Source organism: Sciurus carolinensis, chromosome X (genome assembly GCF_902686445.1).
Source record: "Sciurus carolinensis chromosome X, mSciCar1.2, whole genome shotgun sequence".
NCBI lineage: Eukaryota > Metazoa > Chordata > Mammalia > Rodentia > Sciuridae > Sciurus > Sciurus carolinensis.
Genome location: NC_062232.1, coordinates 99,534,686 through 99,556,793, shown reverse-complemented (window position 1 = coordinate 99,556,793; position 22,108 = coordinate 99,534,686). Strand labels below are relative to the sequence as shown.

Genomic DNA, 22,108 nt, shown 5'->3' with positions numbered 1-22,108 from the left:
TATATCATAAAATTGAATGGGTTCAAACATCTGGGTCTGGGCATCTGGGGAAAAATGGGAAAAGAAAGGCAAGTTAGCCCAGTGGTTAAGTGGGTAGACTCTGGAGTCAAACTGCTTGAATTCAAATTCAGGCTCTGCCACATTCCTAGCTGTCAGATCTCGAACTATGTTGCTTTTCCTCCATAAACTTCAGTTTCTTCAGGTATAAAACTAGAATGATAGTACTTATACTTCAAAGAACAATAATAAGCAATAATGTATGTATAGAACAGAGCCTGGTGCACAGTATGCATTCAATGCTGTTTGATTTTATTACTATTAAGAAAAATACTACCTTAGGTTGACCAACTCTGAATTTTAGTAAACAGTTCACTCCTATCCTGCTTAAGTAGGGTGGTAACCCAGTTCTTCATTGTAGGCAAGAAGCCTTTGTGTACTTTGGCAACCCTATCAGAGACCACAGGATTTCAATTTCTAAGAGGCACTCAGAAAAAGTGCCTGGCTTATGCTTCCAGTGTGGAAGATTAATGTCATAGTTGTGTTTACAGTGTAATTACTGAGGAGAAATCAATACCTATCATTTGTGGATTATTCTTCTCGTGTCTAGTCTCTCACTGCTTCAACTTCTAGAACATTCCTGCCATGTCCACTTTTTATCACATCAGCTGTTACTCAAGAACCTAATGACTCTTTTTTGCTTACTGGATCAAACCTAAACTCCTCAGTGTAGTATTGGGAACCCATTTTTCTCTTCCCCTCAGTGCTTAGAAGGATTTTTATTTCTGGCAGGTTTAGAAAACATTTACAGATTTCAGCCCTGGGATAATTGCTTGAGAGGAAACAAAACAGATTTTACTGAGGTATAATTGTCATGCAAGTAGCTGGGGCCACGGAGCACACCTATAATCCTGAGGCAGAAGGATTGCAAGTTCAAAGCCAGCCTCAGCAATTTAGGGAGGCCCTAAGCAATTTAGTGAGACCCTGTCTCAAAATTTAAAAAAAAGGACTGGGGATATGACTCAGTGGTTAAACACCCTTGGTTTCAATCCCTAGTACCCCCCCCAAATAATTGTCAAGCAAATGAACTGTACATATTTGAAGTATACACTTTGATAACATTTTACATATATGTACAACTGCAGAATTATCTCAGCAGTGAACATAGTGAACCCGTCCATCACCCCCCCCCATTTTAATGTGCCCCTTGGTAATCCCTCTACCCCCACACAACCATTGTTCAGCTTTCTGTCATTCTAGATTAGTTTGCATTTCCTAGAATTTCATATAAATGGAATCATAGTTTGATTTTATACTAATTATACAGTTTTTTGGTCTCATTTCTCTTGACAAATTATTATTATTATTGAGATTCATCCATGTTGTTGTATGTATTAACAATTCTTTCCTTTTGCTAAGCAGTATTCCATTGTAGGGACATAACACATTTTAGTTCATCAGTTGATGGACAGTTGGATCATTTCCACCTTTTACCTATTATGAGTGATGCTGCTATAAACATTCCTTTGTAAGTTTTTGTGTGAACATAGGTTTTTGTTTCTGGGGTACATACCTAAGAGTGGAATGACTAAGTCATATGGTAACTCTATGTTGAAGCAGTTGAGGAATTCAGTTTTTTCCAGAGTGATTGTACCATTTTACATTCCCGACAGCAGGGTACAATTGTCCTGTATCTTCCATATCCTAAGACCTTTGATTATCTACCATCCCCTCCATGTCATTTCTTGTTTCTCTCTTCTCCCCTAGGAGTCTCTTCCCATCCACTCCTTTGATGGTCTCATTCAGTTCTTTCACTTTAAATGCCATTCATCTGCTGATGACATCCAAATTTCTACCTCTAGCCATCACTTTTACCTCAACTACAGATTTGTCCCTGTTTTGAAATAATTATCAACGGTATTCCGGTATTAGTTTCCTATTGCTGCTGTAACAAATTATCACTAACTCTGTGGCTTAAACAACACAGATGTGCTATTTTACAGTTTTGTAAGTCACAAGTCTGACATGGGTCTCACTGGGTCAAAATTAAGGTTTTGGTAGGGCTGCGTTCCTTTCTTTTCGGAAGCTCCAGGGGAAAATCCATTTCCTACTTCATTCGGCTTATTGACTGGATCAGTTCTTTGTGGTCATGGGATTGAAGTCCTCCTTAACCTACTGGCTGTCAGCTGAGGTTCACTCTCATCTTCTAGAGGCCATCTCCATTCTTTGGTTCCTGGATACATTTGTTGTCAAAGCCAGCAGTGAGTCGAGCCCTGGTCATACCTCATTTCTCTCGCCTCTGCTGGATTTCTCACTCTTCTGCCTTCCTCCACCACTTTTAAGGACTCCTGTAATTAGACTGGGCCCACATGAATAATCCAGAATAATCTCTCTGTCTCAATGACTATAACTGTAACTACCTCTGCCAGACCAATTTTATCTTGTAAGAGAACATATTCATAACTTCTGGGGATTAGGGTATGGACACCTTTATGGGAACTATTATTCTGCTTAGCACAACTGGTTTGGACAATTAATAGACAGCCTATGCTCTGGTTAACTGTCTCCTTGACTCCTTGATTTATAGGTCTCCTGGGCATCTTGAATTTTACATGTCTGACCTACACCATTTAATTCCTTCCCCATCAAAACTCTGCCCCGTAGTCTTTCCTACATCAGCAAATGGCAACATCATCTACCTTGCTAACTCAAATAAAAAGCCAAAAACCTAGGTGCCATGTTCAATTCCTTCATTTTACTCACTACATTAAATTGTTCAGCAAATCCTGATGAGTCCAACTCCAAAATATGTTTTGAGCGCATCCATTCCTCTTATCTTTATTGGTACCATTCTCCAAGCCATCATTTCTTGCTTAGACTTCTAGAATCACCTCTTAACTGGTCTTCCCAATCCCAGCCTTGCTTGCCTCCAGTCCATTCTCTACATAATAACTAGAATGATCTCTAAAAAATGAAAATCATATTATATTGCTTTTCTGCTTAAACACCTTCAATACTTCCCACTGTATTTAGGATAAAATCAAACTTCTATCTCTGGACTATGTGGTCACATAAGATCTAGCTCTTAGGATCTGGGGCTGTTGCTCAGTGCTAGAGCATGTGCCTAGCTTGTACAAAGTCCTGGATTCAATCCCCAGTGCCTTAAACACATGAAAAAGATCTGGTTCTCTAATTTAACCTCATCTCACATGCTCACCACACTCTGGCTATACTCCCCAAACCTTTTCCCATAACCAGACTTTTATACCTGTTCTTCCTTGTGCCAGAAGGCTCTTCTTACTTCTTTCCATGGTTGGCTCTTCTCATTCTTTGGATTTTAACTCAAATGCTACCTCTCAGAGTATGCTTCATTGGCTCCCTGATTTAAGCCAGTTCCTTCTTTCCCACATAATCCTTTAATAAACCACTGTTTATTACCCTCATAGCATAACATTACAATGCATAATCACCTATCTATTAGCATACATGTTTATTGACTGCCACCTCATGAGTGTAAGCCTCGTGGGGGCAAGGGCCTTATCTGTCTTTCACACTATGCATCCATAGCACCTAGCAGTTGTTGTATGCATAAAGTGTCTTCTCACTCTATCCCGAACACCCCTTCCTTGCGTCCATCTCTGTGACACTGCTTATGCCTGCCTTCAAGCTGCAATGGCTGGCTTCCTATTCTTGATCAATTAGTATCTCGGGGCTTAGGTCAAGACTCATTACCTTCAAGAGTCCCTGCTCATTAGCACCTGTAATGATCTCTTTAATAATTTATTTAGTTAGTATATATCGAGCTCCTTGACAATCTTGCCAACAGCTGAAACTACATCATCAAACCTTTTCTTGTGTGTGCTTTATAATCATAGCCATGTCACATATGTAGTGTTTTATTCCTTAAGACCATAAGTTACTCCTGAGTCAGTATTTCATAACACCTCTTTATAATCTTCATGAAGTACTTAATCCTGTGTGGTGAACACTGGAAGTGATAAAATAAGGCAGGAAGAGAGAACACTTCCTCATATCTCTGAGGAAATTAAAATAGTCATTTTAGAAACAGAACTAGAGGGTTTTGTTTTGTAGTATGGGGTGTTTTACCACAGAGCTATATCCCCAGTCCTTTTTTTTGACACAATCTTGCTGAGTTGCTGAGGCTGACCTTGAACTTGTGATCCTCCTGCTGCAGTTTCCTGAGTTGCTGGGAACACAAGCATGTACCACTGTACCCAGCCACAGAACTAGTTTGAAAGAGTTGTTCAGAAATGAGAAAAATGAGGCACGTTCTTTTGCTCATTTTAGTATTGAAAAAAATCAAAACTGCAGCTTAGGAAACATTCCTGTGATAAGTAGCAAGAATTTAGCTATTTTATAGTTGTATAAGACTATATAGCAGGGCTGGGGCTGTAGCTCAGTGGTAGAGCACTTTCCTAGCCGGTGTGAGACACCGAGTTTGATCCTCAGCATCACATAAAAATAAATGAAATAAAGGCATTCTGTCCATTTACAACTACACACACACAAAAGAATATATAGCAGATATACTATCATGTATATAACCTGAGGTTAGGATTTTAGATTTTGTACAAAACTGTTTTTGAAGCTTTTAGAACTTTTCGAAAGGTTGTTTGCTTCAAGAGAAAAAAAGAGTGATAAACAAACTATTCACTGGGTTAAAAATTTGCCACCCTCCAAACTCTAACAGATGGGGCTATAGATGAAATTTGCATGTGTGTTAACTGCCATTCCTCATAAAGCAGTCTGCTATAGGAGTTGGAAAAATGAGTTATTTTCATGTATCTAAGTAGGACATCATTCTGAGAGTTTAATATTTTGGCCAGTTAGGTGTTTAACCATAGTTTTAAAGCTCTGATTAATAATAAATGACCAACACAACATTTTTTCCTTTGGAAAATAAATTTAATAGCAAAAATACTTTTAACATACTGAAAACCTTAGTGTGTGTGTGAGAGAGAGAATATGTGTATGTATGAATTAACAACTTAATGTTAGATCTTAATGCATTTTAAATGGATAGGCACTATTTGAAAAGGTATAGTTATATAAACTTTACATGGAATCCTCAAGGTGGAACAATCCTACAATTTGACTTTAAAAAAATTTAGTACGGATTATTAGCCTAAAGTGTTTTTATTCTGTTACATTTTTTAGGGGTATGTGTGTCAAATGTTCCTTTTAATTCTTCCTAGGCAATTGGGACATCTTGTGAGAATAACATGACTAAATAATTTATTTTCCGGGTAGGCTTGCAAACCTAGTTAAAAAGGCAGAGAATTCAGTCCATTTAACTGTATGTGATTTCAATCAGAAGATCTGTGGGGCATAATTGTGCAGTCATGGTAAAAACTGCCTTCCTGAAACACAAGATTCTAAGCCTAGGATGCTTCATATTTTAATAGAGAAGGTTGGTTCTACTATGGTGTGGTTAACTTTTAGAAGTTAATGTTTTCATTTGGTTTCTGATAAAGCTCTAATCTATACTGTGCTGTGTGCTCCCAGAAGTCAGCAAAACTTATGAATTCAAGAACAACTGCTATGAGTTCAGGTGAAAGGAATAAAATTAGGCCAGCAGTTTGTGTGGGCTTTGCATCAACTGTGAGTAACCCTGTGGCTGAGTTTGTGACATAGTCTCTACTTGGTCATTTTATCTACCTGTTGCTTGAGCTGTCATGGTGTTGTGTTTCTATTCAGAGGGTGAATTGCACATTTTGTCACTGTTAGGCACTGGTCATAAAATCTGGTGGGAAGCTGTCGTGACATAGTAGAAGTGTTGAGAAACTTCATGGCATAGGTGTTCATGGACATCAGTTGGGGCTCTGAGGATGTATATGGCCAAACTGTCTAATTTTCAAAAACAGCAAACAGGAATACCCTCTCATTACTCTTCACTTGGACAGTTAGGAGACTACATCTATCTGCAGTTGTAACGTGCCTTCAGCCAGTGCACTGCTAGTTCCATTCAGTTCTACAGTGTTGGTTTCTTAGACTTCAGTTTTCCAGTTTTGAATAATTTCTTTAATTCCCTTAATTCTTGGGGCTTCAAACTCTGGTCCACTCCTGGGGTCAATTTATAGCTCAGAGGAGACACAATGTAACCATTTTGGTAAAGACAGATTCTCTTGCAGAACTCAAAGGTGCTAAACATAACTCCAAAATATGGAACTACCTGTTAAAACAGAAAATGAAAATCGTGTTAAACTCTTTAAATATCAATGCATCTGCAATCAAGACAAATCAGGACAAACTGACAATAGCTGTGGGCAAAACAACATGGTAATTCTTTTTGGAATTGGGGAGAGGGCAAAAAGAGGGCTGGTATAGTGTGGGTGGGGGACAGGGATGATAGCCACTGAAGGGCATGCTCGGGACAAGCAGTGGGCCTGGATTAATATGCATATAGATAATCTGACACTGCCTGTCAATATATATGCTGGCCTTGATTGGAATCATTTACATGTCAGCGAGTGCAAGGTTAGCCCAGAGTTCTTAACCTTAACTCTTTGATCACGGAGTTCTTTGGGAATATGATGCATACACACACACACACACACACACGCATACACACACACACACACACAGAGTTTTTCAGACAATTTTAGGATGGGATTAGGTTCCCCTAAGTAGTCCATGAACCCCAATGTTAGGAACCTCTAGACTAAATGCTCTTCTCATCTAGGATGAGGAGAAGATGCTCTACCACTGCACAGGGACCCACAGGGTCTCCTCTCTTCAGGGCTGACAGCCAGCCTGCATCTATGGGCCTTGTCAGTGCTAGATGGTGTTGTTTCCATGCAAACTGTATGGGTGGGGAGGGTGACAAAGAAAGGGGGTAGAACTGAAGAGGCAGAGAGGCACTCTTCTCACCTTCAATAAGTTGGCTGTCAATCCATTCCAGAGTCCCAGTACCCCTTGGGCCTTCACTATCTGCCGGAAGCAGTCCATTGCTCCTGAGAAATGGACATCTACACCTCCATAGTTGGGAAGATAGGGGCTCTGAGCCTGGCAAGAAATAGAAGGTGGGATGAAATGATTTAAATGCCAGGAAATAAATGTCCTAGTCAAAGAAGCCAGGATCTTAACTCTGGACTCTGTATGTATGCTCCTGTCCAAGATGATGGTAAAGAATGGCTGCCACAGGGTTCTTCTTATTCCATAGATGTAGAATGAATATTAACATGGAATAAAACCAGGATGCTTTGTTCATATGCTTATATATATATATATATATATATATTTTTTTTTTTTTTCCTTAGAAGGAAGCAGGCATTTGGGACAGAATTGATTTTGTGCTTACATTCCCTTCCAGCCTGTGTCCTCTGGACATAACATTTTAAAGTTCAGTTTTTCAGTTTTGAAGAACTTCTTTAATTCCTTTAATTCTTGGGGTTTCAAACTCTGGTCCAACCCGGGGTTCAATTTATAGCTCAGAGCAGACACAATATAACCATTTTGGTAAAGACAGATTCTCCTATAGAACAAAGGTTCTAAACATAACCCCCAAATATGGAACAAGCTTTTAAAAGAGAAAGTGAAAGTTCTGTTAAATTCTTAAAATATCAATGCATCTGTAATCAAGATAGATCAGGGTAAACTGACACTTCACCTTTTTAGTCCTCCCCCTGCAACCTTGTCATAAATGCTCTGTCTCCTGGGAAGCTATGAAGTGGGGGCTGCTTATTTCCCCACATCACAGTTGTCACAGGGTGGGGAGCAGAGTGATAGCGGTGTTTTTCTAGCTTCCTGTTGCTGTTCTCAGGCCCTTACTGCTTCATTCTCATACCAAAGTGTTCATGTGGGGCTCATGTCCCTCAACCACATTCCTTGTCCTGCTATCATCTACTTACCTCCTGGCTACTCTTCCACATTCACTGAAGAGTGTGTGACACCTGATGGCTCACCCTCACCCAGCCTACCATCATCTTACATAACTTTTACGATACCCATGCTATCGTCAGATTCTGGCCCTCAACTTCAGTGACTTCACAGTTATATCACTTTGGCCATCCTGTACCTTAGCTACTCCATGGACTTTATTGCCACCCCAAGAACTATTGTGACTGAACCCTGTTATTATCCAAATGCTCTATCTCTGTAGGTAATTTTTTTGTCCATTAGAAAAAGACTTATCTGCTGGGCACCGTAGCTCACATCTGTAATCCCAGCAGCTCAGGAGGCTGAGGCAGGAGGATTGTGAATTCAAAGTCAGCCTCAGCAACAGTGAGGTGCTAAGTAACTCAGTGAGACCCTGTCTCTAAATAAAATACAAAAAAGGGCTGGGGATGTGGCTCAGTGGTTGAGTGCCCCTGGGTTCAATCCCAGTACCAAAACCAAAACCAAAACCAAAACAAAACAAAAAAAACAATTTTTTGAGCAGATAAGATGACTTCAATATACCATCTCTACATAAAATCAACTCTACCTGTCTACTGACTTTCAGAAATGGTGTTGTGTTTACATTTAAGCTGTGTACATAGTTTGGTTGGATTCTGAACTGTCTGGCTGAGGATATATAGCATATTGTAGCAATGGAACCAAGACTGAGAAGAGCATGACCCTGGAGTTGCACAGGTCAGGTTCAGTCCTGGCTTCTCGCTTGCTGTCCGTGTTGCCCTAGACAATTTACCTAACCGTCTTGAGTTTCCTCATTTAGAAAATGGGAACGGTACCTACTTCGAGGGTCTGTTGTGAGAATTAAATGAGATGACACATGTAAAGCACTTAGCATGTCAACCACATAGTAAGGATCAATACATAGAAGCCAGCACTGCTGTTAATTACTATTATGAAGAAAGTACTGTATTGATCAAATCCCTTATTTTATTTACTAGTCCTCATATCTACTTTGAAATCTTATATATCAGAACTGTTCTGACCACAATGTCCTTATCCATCCAGCTATCTCATTCACTGTTCCCATTCGTCATCATTCTTCAGATCATTAGTCCCTCTGGTCACCAGCTGGCTTCTTTATCTCTAGATCACCAGTGTTCTGCTGGACTGGATTCCTATTTCTTCTTATTCATCCTTGCCGCTCTTTTATATGTATATCTATATTTTTTTGGCTCCTACTCTCAAATTCTTTGCCACTTTTCCTACAGCAGATCCCCACATCCCCACAAACTCCCTCTGCTCCATGTTGCTAAAGATGAATCTACAAAAAGGCAGATGGGGGCTGTGGAAGCTTTGGGGCCTTTAACCTTTGCCAAGGCTCAGACTGCAGAACGAATCTTCAAAGTATCCTGTGCCATTTCTCACAATGGCTTTTCCACACCTGACCACATTCCCCCACACCCACATCTTCCACTCTAGGCAGGTGATCTGGCCTCCTAGTTCATGGGGAAAACAGATTATACAGGGCCTCTACCTTCTGCTGCTTTTTGCTAACATCTTTCCTTCCCAGTGCCCCGCTGGGTCTCAAATATTTCAACTCCTCTTGGGCCCTTTCCCAAGAGACCTGCCTTTCCCCCTTAGCAAATGAACAAACTCAGGTCCTTCCCATCTCAAAAGCAGTTCCTTCTCCATTCCTGACTTTGCCCTTCAGATACTGTCCAGTTTCTCATACAGTGCAGTGAGCTTGTTTTGGTATCAAATTCTAGGAGCAGCGAGCTATGAACACATATATAGATTGGTATGACCACCACCACAATCAGGGCATAGAATGTTTCCATCTGCCCTCAGATTTTCATGACTTTTATAGTCAAGGATCACTCCCCCTTGATCTGTTCTCTATCCTTATAGTTTTACTTTTGAGAATATCATAAATGGAAGCATAACTTTTGAAACTGGCTTCTTTGACTCAGGGTAGTGCCTGTGGGATTTATCCATGTTGCTGGGTTCATCAATAGTTGCTTTATTGCTGAGTCATATTCCTTTTGTGCTTACACCATAGTTTGTTTCTGCAGTCACCTGTTAAAGGATACCTCATTTCTTTCTCCTTGGTGCTTCCTGAAATGGCTCTCTGGTTGACTCCACTTCTTCTCTCTCACTTATTGCTGTACTACTTGCAATCTGGCATCTGTCTTGGTTTCTCCACTTAACTGAATGTGGTCAAGCTATTCCATGCTTTTATTTTCTCCAGAGCACTTACCACCTTTCAATATTTAGTATAATTTACTTGTCTTTAAGAATCTGCTTCTTGTCAGGCACAGTGGCACATACCTGTAATCCCACTGGCTCAGGAGGCTGAGGCAGGATGATTCCAAGTTTGAGGTCAGCCTCAGCAACTTAGCAGGACCCTAAGCAACTCAGTGAGACCCAGTCTCTAAATAAAAAATAAAATAAAAAGGATGGGATGTGGCTCAGTGGTTAAGAGCCCCTGGGTTCAATCCCTGGTACCAAAAAAAAAAAAAAAAAAAAAAAAAAAGCCTTCTCCTCCCCCAACTAGAATTTCAGCTCTGTGAGATAGACATTTTTGTTTGGCTCACCACTGTATCCTTAGTGTTCTTAACAAGCATAGTCAATATTCAACAAATGTTTGGATGAGCAAAATGTATTGCATGTAGTGACTTCCTAACTGCCAAATCAAATGGAATCATTTTGACCATTTTCTTACTTGAGTTTTGGGTAATATTTAGCACCAATAACCAACAACTATTTGTCTTCTTCAATTTATATACTCTGTCTAGCAAGTTCTACCATAGCTCTGAGACAGTTGGAGACCACCATAGGGACAGAAGGCAAATGAACAGCCATTAAAAGGTAGTATAAGTACCCCTCCCCCTAACTTTAACTCATAGCTTATTAAAAGTTTGGTATGTACCTTACCTATTCCCCCTTAAACAACCTTATTAGCCTCAGAGACCAGGTACAACATTGTGGTGTTGCGGGGATAGGGTGAGGATGCTCTTGCTAGGACACTCTCCAAGGACAACGTAAGGATAAACACTGCTGAGGAGTCATCAAAATATCAAATTTCCAGGACCCTTATCTTGTTACTTGCCATGATTTGTGTTCTCTTCCATTTCCACCAGCTACAGCAACTCATCCTTATCACAAGACAGAGATGTTTATACAGAATGCAGTCCAGATATAAAAAATGAACTTTTGGCTCCAGGATGCCTTCCTCAGAGTTAAAGTGCCCTCATAGGAAAACAAAAGCACACCTCTGCAATGTACCTAAAGACAATTAACACTCCTAAACCCTGGCCCTGTCCCTTGCAAAAAGCCTTTTCACATGAATAAAATTAACTCCCTCCCTTTGTTGGGGAAATCAGTCTGACAGTGGTCAGTGGTGTCTCACTTCTCTTATGCGAAGCCCAATGAAAGTCTTGCCTGTATGTTTTCTTGCTTGACTTGTTTTCATTTCTACCCATCATCAAGTCAAAGTTCCTATGTTCAGCATCAGCTATGGCTTTTAACACCATCTATAGGTTTCTTTATCTTCAGCATTAATTTCTTCCCCTGAGCTCCAAAACCAAGCACTCAACTGCCTACTGGACCTCTCTACCTGGACAGCACTCAAACACTTGACATACCTAGAACCCATGATTGTCTTTCTTCTGAATGGGGTCAACTTTATTCTTTCCTATTTCTTTTCTTTCTTTCTTTTTTTTCCTTTCACATGGTGCTGGGAGATGGAACCCAGGGCCATGTGCATATGGAGCAAAGCAAGCACTTGACCACTGAGCTACACCCTCCGCCCCTTTCATAATTTTTATTTTAGTAAATAGCCTCACCATTCAACCAGTGGCCCCAAGGCAGAGACCTGAGAGTCCTTTGTGTCACTCACAGTTACTGCCCTATCCAGTCAACTATTAAATCCTACCGATTTTATCTTCTAAATGTAGTGATTTTCAGATTATCTCCTTCCCTATGTCCTCACACCTACCTTAGTTCATGCTACTATCACCTCATGTATTACTGCAACCATATCTTTACTGACCTCCTGGGCCCACTTTTGTCCCTTTCAATTCATTCTTTACACCGCAGCCAGAGTGTACTTCTATGATTTCAATTTGGACCACCAACTCCTTCTGACTATCTACCACCTAAAGTATGCAACTCAAGCTTCTTAGAATGACAAAATCCTTCAGGGCAACTTTTCCAGTACCAAAAGCATCCTTCAACCCAACCATACTGATTGTATTCCTTAGATCTCTTTCTGTACTCCCACTCTCCCCTTTGAAGATTTTGTTTATTCCAATATTTTTTCCTGAACCAACAACTGACACATTGCCAGTACTCAATGAATGATTTGCTGAATGAATGCATAAAATGCTCGGTATAGGAGCAGAATGGATTTTTAAAAGCATTTAACATAATTTTATGCATGATTATAAAAATGACAGATCAATACAATGGCAATCAAATGACAGATCTATACAAAGTAATGCAGAATCATTTTAGAAAATAAGTATCAAAATTTTATTATTTAATTTCCTCTTCACAACACTTTGTAGATAGTCCTACTTTACTAAGCTGCAACAACATAATACAAAATATCACATATGTAGTCCATAATAATGCTACTGCCACTAATAATAAATAGCTACTGATCTTTATTAACTGCTAATGTGCCTATTACAGTTGAGGAGACTGAAACTTAAGGACAGGCTAAGCAATTTGACCAAGGTCCATGTAGCTAGTTACTAGCACATTTTATTCTGTTTTATATTATAGTAAGTTGCATCATGTCCCTTTTTCCCAGGATACTGTTAGATCAGTGATGGCTAGGACTGTGTTTTACTTAGCTTCTCTCTCTTCTCTCTTCCATAAAAATCTATAGACTAGAGGAACAAATTATAATCAGAGTAGTGCTAAAAATCAGTTATAATGATTCAAACCAAGCCTTCTGGCCTCTTGATTTTTGTTGCCTGTGATCACTGAAACCTGACTCTTTCTTGCTCTCCTTCTGAGTCCTAGATCTTCAAGGAAGTGATTACTCTAGGGCCTGTGAACCCAGAATTCCCAGATCACAGATTCAAATTTGAAAGGGACCTTAAGATCTTCCAGGCTAATTACTTCATTTTACAGATGAAAACCCAAGACCTTGAGAGGAAGAGTAACTTAACTCAAAACTCCATTTAGTGTGCAGCAGGGGCCAGACTAGAAATCAGATGCTCTGTCTCTTAGTCCACTGCAATCTACTTTATGGAGTCCTACTTCCAAGTGACTCTCTGACCTTGACCTCTAGGCTCTAAGGTTTAAAACCACAACTTGGGCTGCACCTGACAGCTATCTATCTCATGCCCTTGCAGGACACCCCATCCCAGTTCCTGTTGCTGCATAGTCCCAGCAATGACAGCCATCATACCTAAGTTAGACTTTAACTTGTGAGCTCCTGCTGTAAGGACATTCAATAAACCATACAGTAAAGTATCACTAATTCCAACTAGTGCATACGTGTAGGGGGAGTGAGTAGAAATTATAAAAATTTGGCAAGATGTTCTATTTTACTATTTATGACTAGAACTAGATTAGTGAAGAGTCACCTAGTGGAGAAACTTTTCAGGCCCTACTTTTATGTGCAGTGCAGTGGTTTGTGGAAGCCTAAGTAGATCACCAGTGTTCTGTCTGTGGGATTTAGCATCAAACGGATCTGGATTTGAGTCCTTGTCTCTTCCACTCGCTAGCTATTTGATCATAAGTAAGTTCCTTAATATCTCTGAGCTTCAATGTCCTCATTTCAAAATTGGGACTGATAACTCCTATCAGAGCTGCTGTGCAAATTAAATGAGACAATGAAGAAGAGTTCCAGGAACATTATGAGTGTCCAATGGTGTTAGCCATTACTAGGATTAAATAGGTATTTCAGTAGGCTTTACAAGCAGCTTCTTTTGGGAGAGTTTAAATATTTTGATAATCATGCTGTTTATATGACTCACTTGCTTTTTAAGCCCTGGGTTATTAGAATTTTTAGGTTAGTGACATGCAAGTTAATGAAATTTCCTAGTTCTTTATCTTCTATTAAATGACTACCATATCTTTCCTCATTAATCGAGCTTAAGGGATCAACATTCTATACTTTTAAAATATAGGGGACTTTAGAACATCAGCCATGGCCCCCTTCTTCCTGCCGGGAGAAGTCTGTATTATTACCTTTAAATAAAACCTGCTTAATCTGCTTGCCTTGGCGTGCTTCTCTAGTGTTCAATCTTCAACATTAGAAGGAGCAGAACTCGTCACCGGTAAACGGCGGTATCAGATTTGGAGGTCCCACCGAGATTTACGCCAAGGTATACAAGTTTTTAAAGCAGGGAATTTGTCAAGCTGCTATTCTCCAGATTAAACTTGCCTGTAATGGTAATCTTAAACTTATAAAGAGTAAATTTTAATTGGGGATTTATTTCTATCATTTAATGTTCTATTATAGGACCTGCTATCAATAGGGTATATGTAAAATTTGTTACTTTTTACACTAAGATAAAGAATTTAAAATATAAATGTATTTATAAAAGTTAGAGCCTGACTTGTTTAAAGGTTAATTTTGTGAAACATGAAGGTATTTTGCCACTTTATCACACAAAAGGAGAGTTAAAAGCTCTCTCAGCCTTTCTTTGATTCATGGTTTAGATACAATGTTAAATTGTGTTAATTATAAAGTTCATACAGACCCAGGAATCAATATATGTAAACTTCTTAAAATGATATTTAAGAAAGAAGCAAAGATCAACATCAAAATTAGAACACTTAAGATTTGTAAAGAGCCACGCCTTACCTGAGATAAGGCTCTGCCTCCCACCTTACTGCATGTTAGAGTGACTCCAAAATAAGTCAGACTTCAGCTTATTTAAAGTTATAGTCAAAAGATTGGTTCTTATTGTAAAAGTACTGTGATCTCAAATAGGGGATATAATGGGGTTCTCAGTCAAAATTCAAGATAGCTATTATACAAGCTGAATATATTTTTACTCTTGCTAATTTCATTTTGTAAAACTGTTACCTGTTAATGTTTTGCAGAAGTAGCTGCTTCAAGAACACACAACCTAGGTAACTTGTGATAATAAGCCATAACCTATAGAACAGATAGTGGTAACTTCCAGTACTAATGCAGACTCCAGTTAGATAAAAGGGTAAATAACTGTAAAGTTATGGACATTGAAGTTAAAGCCCAGTACTCTTACTTTATGACTGGTGAGACTGGCTTGCTGGATGATTAAGATCAAACTTAGAAATTAAAATTAAATACAGAAGGCAAGATAGACCAGTATTTGGAACTTTTGCCCTCAGTCAGCCTGAACCCACGAACAAGAGAACTTCTCTAAGGAGCTTTGCAACTCTGGGCATCACACAACCTCCTGATCAAGGAGATTGTTGAGACTAAAGGATGAAAAATCACTCAGTGCATCTGCTGCAGAGGAGGGTCATGGAAAAAGGGAGACATCCCTTAATGCTTCCAAAGGAGGTCGCCTCATCAAGGAGACCCTGCCTAACCAATGGCACTGGTGGAGCTAAGAAGCTGCTCTTAAGTTCTCTACGAGTGGCCCCTGTGGGAACTCAGCTGACTCTTTAACAAGACAGGAACCAGGTTAATTTGACCAGCTTGATCTTAGACACCCAGCAAAACAGTTAAAACCAAAATATAATCATTCTTGGGCATTTAAAAGAAATAATAGTTAAATGTAACTTAAGATGTACACTTGTATTAGCCCACTAGAATAAAGACTGGGAGTTACAAATGAAAGAAAGATTCTTGGGCAAATGTGCCTGATAACTATCAAAAGAAACTGCCAGAGTCAGAAGTTTTTAGTCAGTTTAAGGCCTGCAGACCTTCCTAAGCTACACAGGTAGACTTAACCTATGTTTGCTCGTATGATTATCTAGCCCTAAGTAACAGAAGTATAGAGCTCTCTACTAAACACGGGTTATACCAATAAAGGGATATTTTACAAAAATCAGATGACATTAAGTAGCTTAACTATATTTTCTGGGGACATCTATGACATTAATAGTTAAATGTTGTGTTTACATTCCTGATAACCTGGACAATGTTAAAGTCCCCAAATAAAGACCTTGTCCTCTCCAACCTTTGCTAGGCCTAGTTATGGGAACAGTTTCTCAGTTCTTCCACCTCCTGGTGAGAGATTGACTTCTGTCATTTTCATGATACTCAGTGGCATGTTTTGGATGCTGCAACATTTACTTTATACTAATCTCATTTCAGTACTCAAGTCTTTTTGTTCTTCTATCATAGAAGCACCCACCCCCAGATGACTTTACAACCTGCTCTTCCCCAACCAGACTTCTACCTTGGACCCCTCGATTGACCCGATTTTTAAAAAAGGAACTCCAAACTGCTTGCCCCTCGCTGCCCCCTTTCAGCTTCGAAGCAGCCAGAACGATCAACGCCCCCTTTCTTTTCTTACAGCAGTTAGGAGTTCCTAAAGCTAAAGGGGGGAATGAAGCCAGAATTAAGGACAGGTAGTTAGTGTAGAAATAGGAAATCGAGTCAATTCGAGGAAATGAAGCCATAAAGCCATCTGCCTTTGGAAGTTGGAGACTGCCCCTGGAAGAATGGAATGTCAAGGATCTCCGGAGTCCATTGATTACCAAATTTACCTGCCTTTATCAAGGACTGCAAGCAAGGAGCTGCTAATTAATGCCCCCTGGGCCCTTGCCTGCCTGAATCACCTTGGCCCTCCCCCTGCCCATGGCTTCTCACTTATGCAAAACCAGGCCTAGTCACGTAGGCAGGAAGGAGAGAGAGATAAGGGGGGAGAAAACTGGAGAACAAAAGAGACTTTAACCTATAAAAGATGTAGGGTGCCCTCACTTCTTGGGACTTTAGAACATCAGCCATGGTCCCCTTCTTCCTGCCGGGAGAAGTCTATATTATTACCTTTAAATAAAACCTGCTTAATCTGCTTGAAAAAAAAATATAGAGCTTTCCATCAAGGTGAAGGGTGACAATTCTGAATTTGACCTTCCCTTTGAGGTACATTAACACCAATCACAGGCCAGATTATTAGAACTAGAACATGAAATGGATAAGCTGAGTCTCCTAGCCTAGAGTTACAATAGCCAAAATGGTCAGGGGTCTTTGGCAAATGTCATACAGTGTTTCCCTTAACACTGTTCAGACTTGGCCTCCTTTCCATCTTCTTCCATCAGTAAAGAGCTATTTCCAAACAGATATTAAACCTCCTTCCCTCTTAGAAAGAATCACAAGAGGGCTGGGGATATGGCTCAGTTGGTAGAGTGCCTGCCTTGCAAGCACAAGGCCCTGGGTTCAATCCCCAGCACCGCAAAAAAAAAAAAAAAAAAAAAAAAAAAGAATCACAAGACTTCAAGTTCCTCCTGCTACTGTGTGACTGAAATACTGAAAAGAGGAAATGATGTTTGTGTAGGAAAGTAACCTTACTTCCTAGGAAATAATGTTTGTCTTCTGCTAGTTTGTAGTACAAATTGTAAAAGGTTCAAGTCTTGAGGCAAAGTAATAATTCTGTAACCTTTTACCCCCTACCACAACTAAAACAAAGATGCTAAACTAAATGAATTATATAATGGGTCAATTATAATCAATTTGTGATAAATTCAGGGCCATCTTTATTCAGGGTAGGACTTTAACACTCCTCCAAATGTCTTTATTTCACTCCCCCTCCACTTCCCAGCTACCATCCTTGTTCACGTGGGTCACCACTTCAGCTTCCTTAGTGGTCTTGTCGTTTGCCTCTCTATCCAGTCTCTGTGATGATTTTAAAAATCAGATCCTTTGAATCATCTGCTTCAAATATTTTAATGGCTTACTTCCAACTTTGAATGAAATCTAGATTTCTTACTGCCTTCAAGCTATAGTGGCAATATGGTGGTAAATGTTTACCAACTGGATCTCTGGGGGGAAATAAAATCTCTGAGTTGAAACATCTGCCAGTTCCAATGGTATAAATACTTCTACCATGACTGATTTTAGAGTCCTGAATGTCAGGTCAACCAGCTCCCAAATTTCCTGAAGTTAAGTATTAGCTCCCTTGAACCAGCAGGGGCTGGCTCTAGCACCCTCCTTGTAGGCTATAAGGCCTTATATGATGTGCCCTGCCTGTCCTTGCCACTTTATCATTCTTTTGTTCATGTACTAACATTTTCATGGCACTGGCCTGCTTTCTATTGTCCTCTGCCTTATGTTTTCCAGATTTCCTATCTCTCTGAGCCACAGGATCATGCAACTATCTTCTTGACATCTGCATTCAGAAGTCTAATAAGTATCTCAAATATTTTATGTCCCAATCAGAAGTCTTTATTTCACTCTACTCCAATCTTGTTTTTTTCTTCTTATCAGTATAAGGCAATGCTAGGGATCTATTTGCTTAGCCCCAAACCCGAGTCGCCCATAAATTTTCTTTGCCTCTTAATTTTCTACTACTACCTAATTCACCACCAGCTAGTTCCAGTAGCTCCAAACATATCCCAAATCTGTCTATTTTTCTTTTTTTCTACCATCATCATACAAGTCCAAGAGCCACCATTATCTTTTTATTTCCATATTACAACTTTTGGTTGACCTGCCTTCATTCTCATCTAGTCAGCAGAATGATCTCATCAGGTTATTCCCTTGACTTCAATCCTTCAGTGTGTCCCCACTGCTTTCAGGATAAAGTCCAGTCTCTAATCTGCCTTACTAGGCCATCCATACCCCAGCCTCAGCCTACTTCTCAATCTGATCTCTTGCTATTTCCTGCATCACATTCTATATTTGAGCCACTTTTCAGTTCCACTGCTGGTACCTCACATCATTTCTCTTGATTGAGGGCTAGTTTCCTCACCCATTTCTTGATCTCAGGCCTCTGTCCCCCTGCCATTCATCCTCTACACTGTGGCCAGGTACCCTTTCAAACTCATCAGATGCTCCCATTCCTTTGCTCAGAATCCCTCAACAATTCCGTTTTCCAAAGAAAAATTGAAAAACTTCAAGAAAAGAAGTTCTCCAAAGGATTTTTCTCCTCCCACCCTGTCTTCTTGGTACCAGGGATTGAACCCTGAGGTGCTTAACCAGAGAGACACATCCCCAGCCCTTTTTATATTTTTATTTAGAGACAGGGTCTCACTAAGTTGCTTAAGGCCTTGCTAAATTGCTGAGGCTGTCTTTGAACTTTCAATCCTTGTGCCTCAGCCTCCTGAGCTGCTGGGATTACAGGCATGCACCACCATGCCTGGCTCTAAAGGGGTTTTCTAAAGAAAAATTTAACAGAATTCAAAACCCTTCATAATTTGGCCCCCTTCTGTTTTTCCAGCATTACTTCCCACTACAACCCTGTGATGACTAATCTCCTGTGTCAACTTGTTAGGACGCAGTACTCAGATAATTGGTCAAAGACCAGACTAGATATTACTGGGAAGGTATTTTTTTAGGCAAGTAATATTTAAATCAGTAGACTTAGAATAAAAGAAATGATCCTCCATAATGTGAGTGGGCCTTATCCAGTCAGTTGAATGCCTTAATAGAAAAAAGCCTGAGGTCCCTCCAGGAAGATGGTATTCAGACAGCCAACTGTCTTTGGGCTTGAACTGCAAAATCAACTCTTCCCTGGGTCTTCGGCCTGTCAGTTCATCCAGGAGAGTTCCAACATTCCATTCCCTAAAGTCATATGGACCAATGCCTTAAAATAAAAATCTTTTTCTCTTTGTACATATACATCTCATGGGTTCTATTTCTATGGAGAAACCTAATACATATTCCTACCCCATGAACCCTATGTCCATGTACACTTTTCAACACATCTCCTGAACAGTATGAAAACTTTTTTCAGATGGGCAAAACGCTAGTCACCCAAGTCTGGATTACAGGTTACCTCATTTAACATTTTTTTCTGATTCTGTACTTGAAACTGCTCATTCCCTTTCTCCTTCCCTCTTCGTTGTATCTCCCTCCTTTCCTTTTCTTAAACTTTACCTCTTTCTCTCTCTGTTTTGAAGAGTTTTTACTGTGGAAAATTCAAACATATACAAAAGTAGAGAGGCTAATGAAATGAACACAAAATTCCAGTGCCTAGCTTTAGCAATTAGCAATACATGGCCAATATGTTTTCATCTCTACCCCCACAAGATATCATTTCAATTTGTCTGTGAATATGTAATTATGTTTCTCTAAGTTATAATGGTTCCTTAGGATGATCTACCTACCTATCTATATATCATATATGTAATATGCATATATATATATATATTCTGTATATATTACCATTATCACACCTAAAAATTTGTAATTCCTTCCTAGTGGCTTGGGAGGCTCAGGCAGGTGGATTGTGAGTTCAAAGCCAGCCTCAGCAACTGAGCGAAGGCCTCAATAATATATAAACCTTAAAAAGGGGCTGGGGATGTGGCTCAGTGGTTAAGTGCACCTGCATTCAATGTCTGATATAAAATAAAATTATAATTCCTCAATATCATCATATATCCAATCAGTGGTTACATTTCTTCAATTATTTTATAATTGTTTTCTTTTTCTTTATTTTGTCCTTTTTTTCTTTTTCTTTTTCTTTTTGCAGTGCTGGGGATAGAACCCAGGTTTTGTGCATGATAGGTGCATGATAGGTTAGCAGTCTACCACTGAACTATACCCCCAGGCCCTTAGAATTGTTTTCTAGCTTAGAGTTGGATTTTTCTCCCTGCCTTGTGTTCCCTTAGCTTTTTGTTTAGGCTTCTGCTGTGGCATAGTTTACCCTGTATGATTTATCTGGGTACAAGTCTTTATGTCCCCTCCCAACCAGGAGGCTTCTGCAAGCGGGCCTTCCTTGTCAGGTTAGCACTTAGGGGTCTAACACACTGCACCGGAAATCTCAGACACTCAGTGACTCTCAGATCATATTCCCCTAGATATCAGCATCATGAGTAGCTTTTCCCAAATGTGGCAGCTTACCTGTGAGCAGGCCCAAATAACCCATGTGAATGGTCATGAAATAAAGAAATGGTCAATGCTCACTGAGTGCTAGGTGTCAGTCATTACACTGAGCTTTATATGTACCATCTCACTTAATCCTCATGAAATCCTTATTAAATGGATAGTAGGATCTTATGAGCCCTATTTTATAGATGGCAAAATGGAGTTTGTGAAAGGATAAATGCCAGTCTCCATAGTCACAGAATATGAGCTAAAACATCAATCAGAATCTGGGTCTGTTTGATTAAGAGCCACACTCAAATACTACCTTAGCCCTTTGCACACTTGTGACCATCCATTACCAGGTGGACACAGCTGCCATGGCATGTATACTGAATGCATTTTACTTTTGTGTGGTACTGGGGATTGAACCCAGGGGTGCTTTCCACTGAGCTACATCCTTGGCCCATTTTCTTTTCTTTTTAATTTTGAGACGGTTTCACTAAGTTGCTGAAGCTGATCTTGAACTTGCAATCCTCCTGCCTCAGCCTCCCAAGTTTCTGGGATTACAGGTGTATGTCATCATGCCTTGTTGAATGGATTCTTTATGCAAAGACTGGAGCTTTCGGCATGGTACGAATAAGTGCCTCTACAAGTGTCGTATTAAATGGGTATCCAGAACATAAAGGCAAACATGTATTGCTGGTCATCCCCAAAGGGTGAAGGGATGATTAGGGTAAATACCAGTGCTTTTCTTTTTCTGAGTAGTTTTTAAAATATTATTGTATTTTTATGCTTTTATTTATTTTTATGTGGTGCTGAGGATCAAACCCAGAGCCTTGCACATGCTAGGCAATTGCTCTACCACTAAGCTATAACCTCAGCCTATACCAGTGCTTTTCAACCCTTAGGTGCATATTAGCTTAACCAGGGAAGTTTTATAAGTCATTAATGACTGGGATCCACCCCTAGTGATTATCATTTAACTGACTTAGGGTGAGTCTTGGACATTAGCATTTTTACAAGCTCAATCTCCAGGTGATTCTGATATGTATCCAAGTTGATACCCATTGGTGTGGGCCTTCCACAGCACATGCAGCTCAGGGCTCAGATCATCAACCTGCTAAACACACTAAGAGTGCCTGGGGAAAGCACAGAGGCCCTGAAGCTAGACAGCCTGGAGTGACTTACTAGCTCTGGGACCTTCAGCAAGTACCTTGGCCTTTCTGAGCCCCAATTTCCTCATCTGTAAAGGGGGTAATAATAACACCTACATTATCAGATTATTGTCCATATTAAATGATTTAATATATGCAAAGTCCTTAGAACTGT

At 39.8% G+C, this 22,108-nt stretch overlaps 1 protein-coding gene across 2 annotated transcripts in view; it reads right to left on the bottom strand.

The window, feature by feature from the left end:
* Window positions 1-4,909: 4,909 nt before the first annotated feature.
* The window catches only part of Slc25a43 (solute carrier family 25 member 43), a 45,476-nt gene continuing 28,277 nt past the window's right edge, over window positions 4,910-22,108 (bottom strand). For both annotated transcript variants that reach the window (XM_047536958.1, XM_047536959.1), the window contains exons 4-5: window positions 6,889-7,023; window positions 4,910-6,190 (exon numbers count right to left, since the gene is read on the bottom strand). In XM_047536958.1, coding sequence (XP_047392914.1) covers window positions 5,990-6,190; window positions 6,889-7,023 — 336 coding nt within the window. In that variant the 3' untranslated portion in view covers window positions 4,910-5,989. The remainder of the gene's footprint in view (window positions 6,191-6,888; window positions 7,024-22,108) is intronic.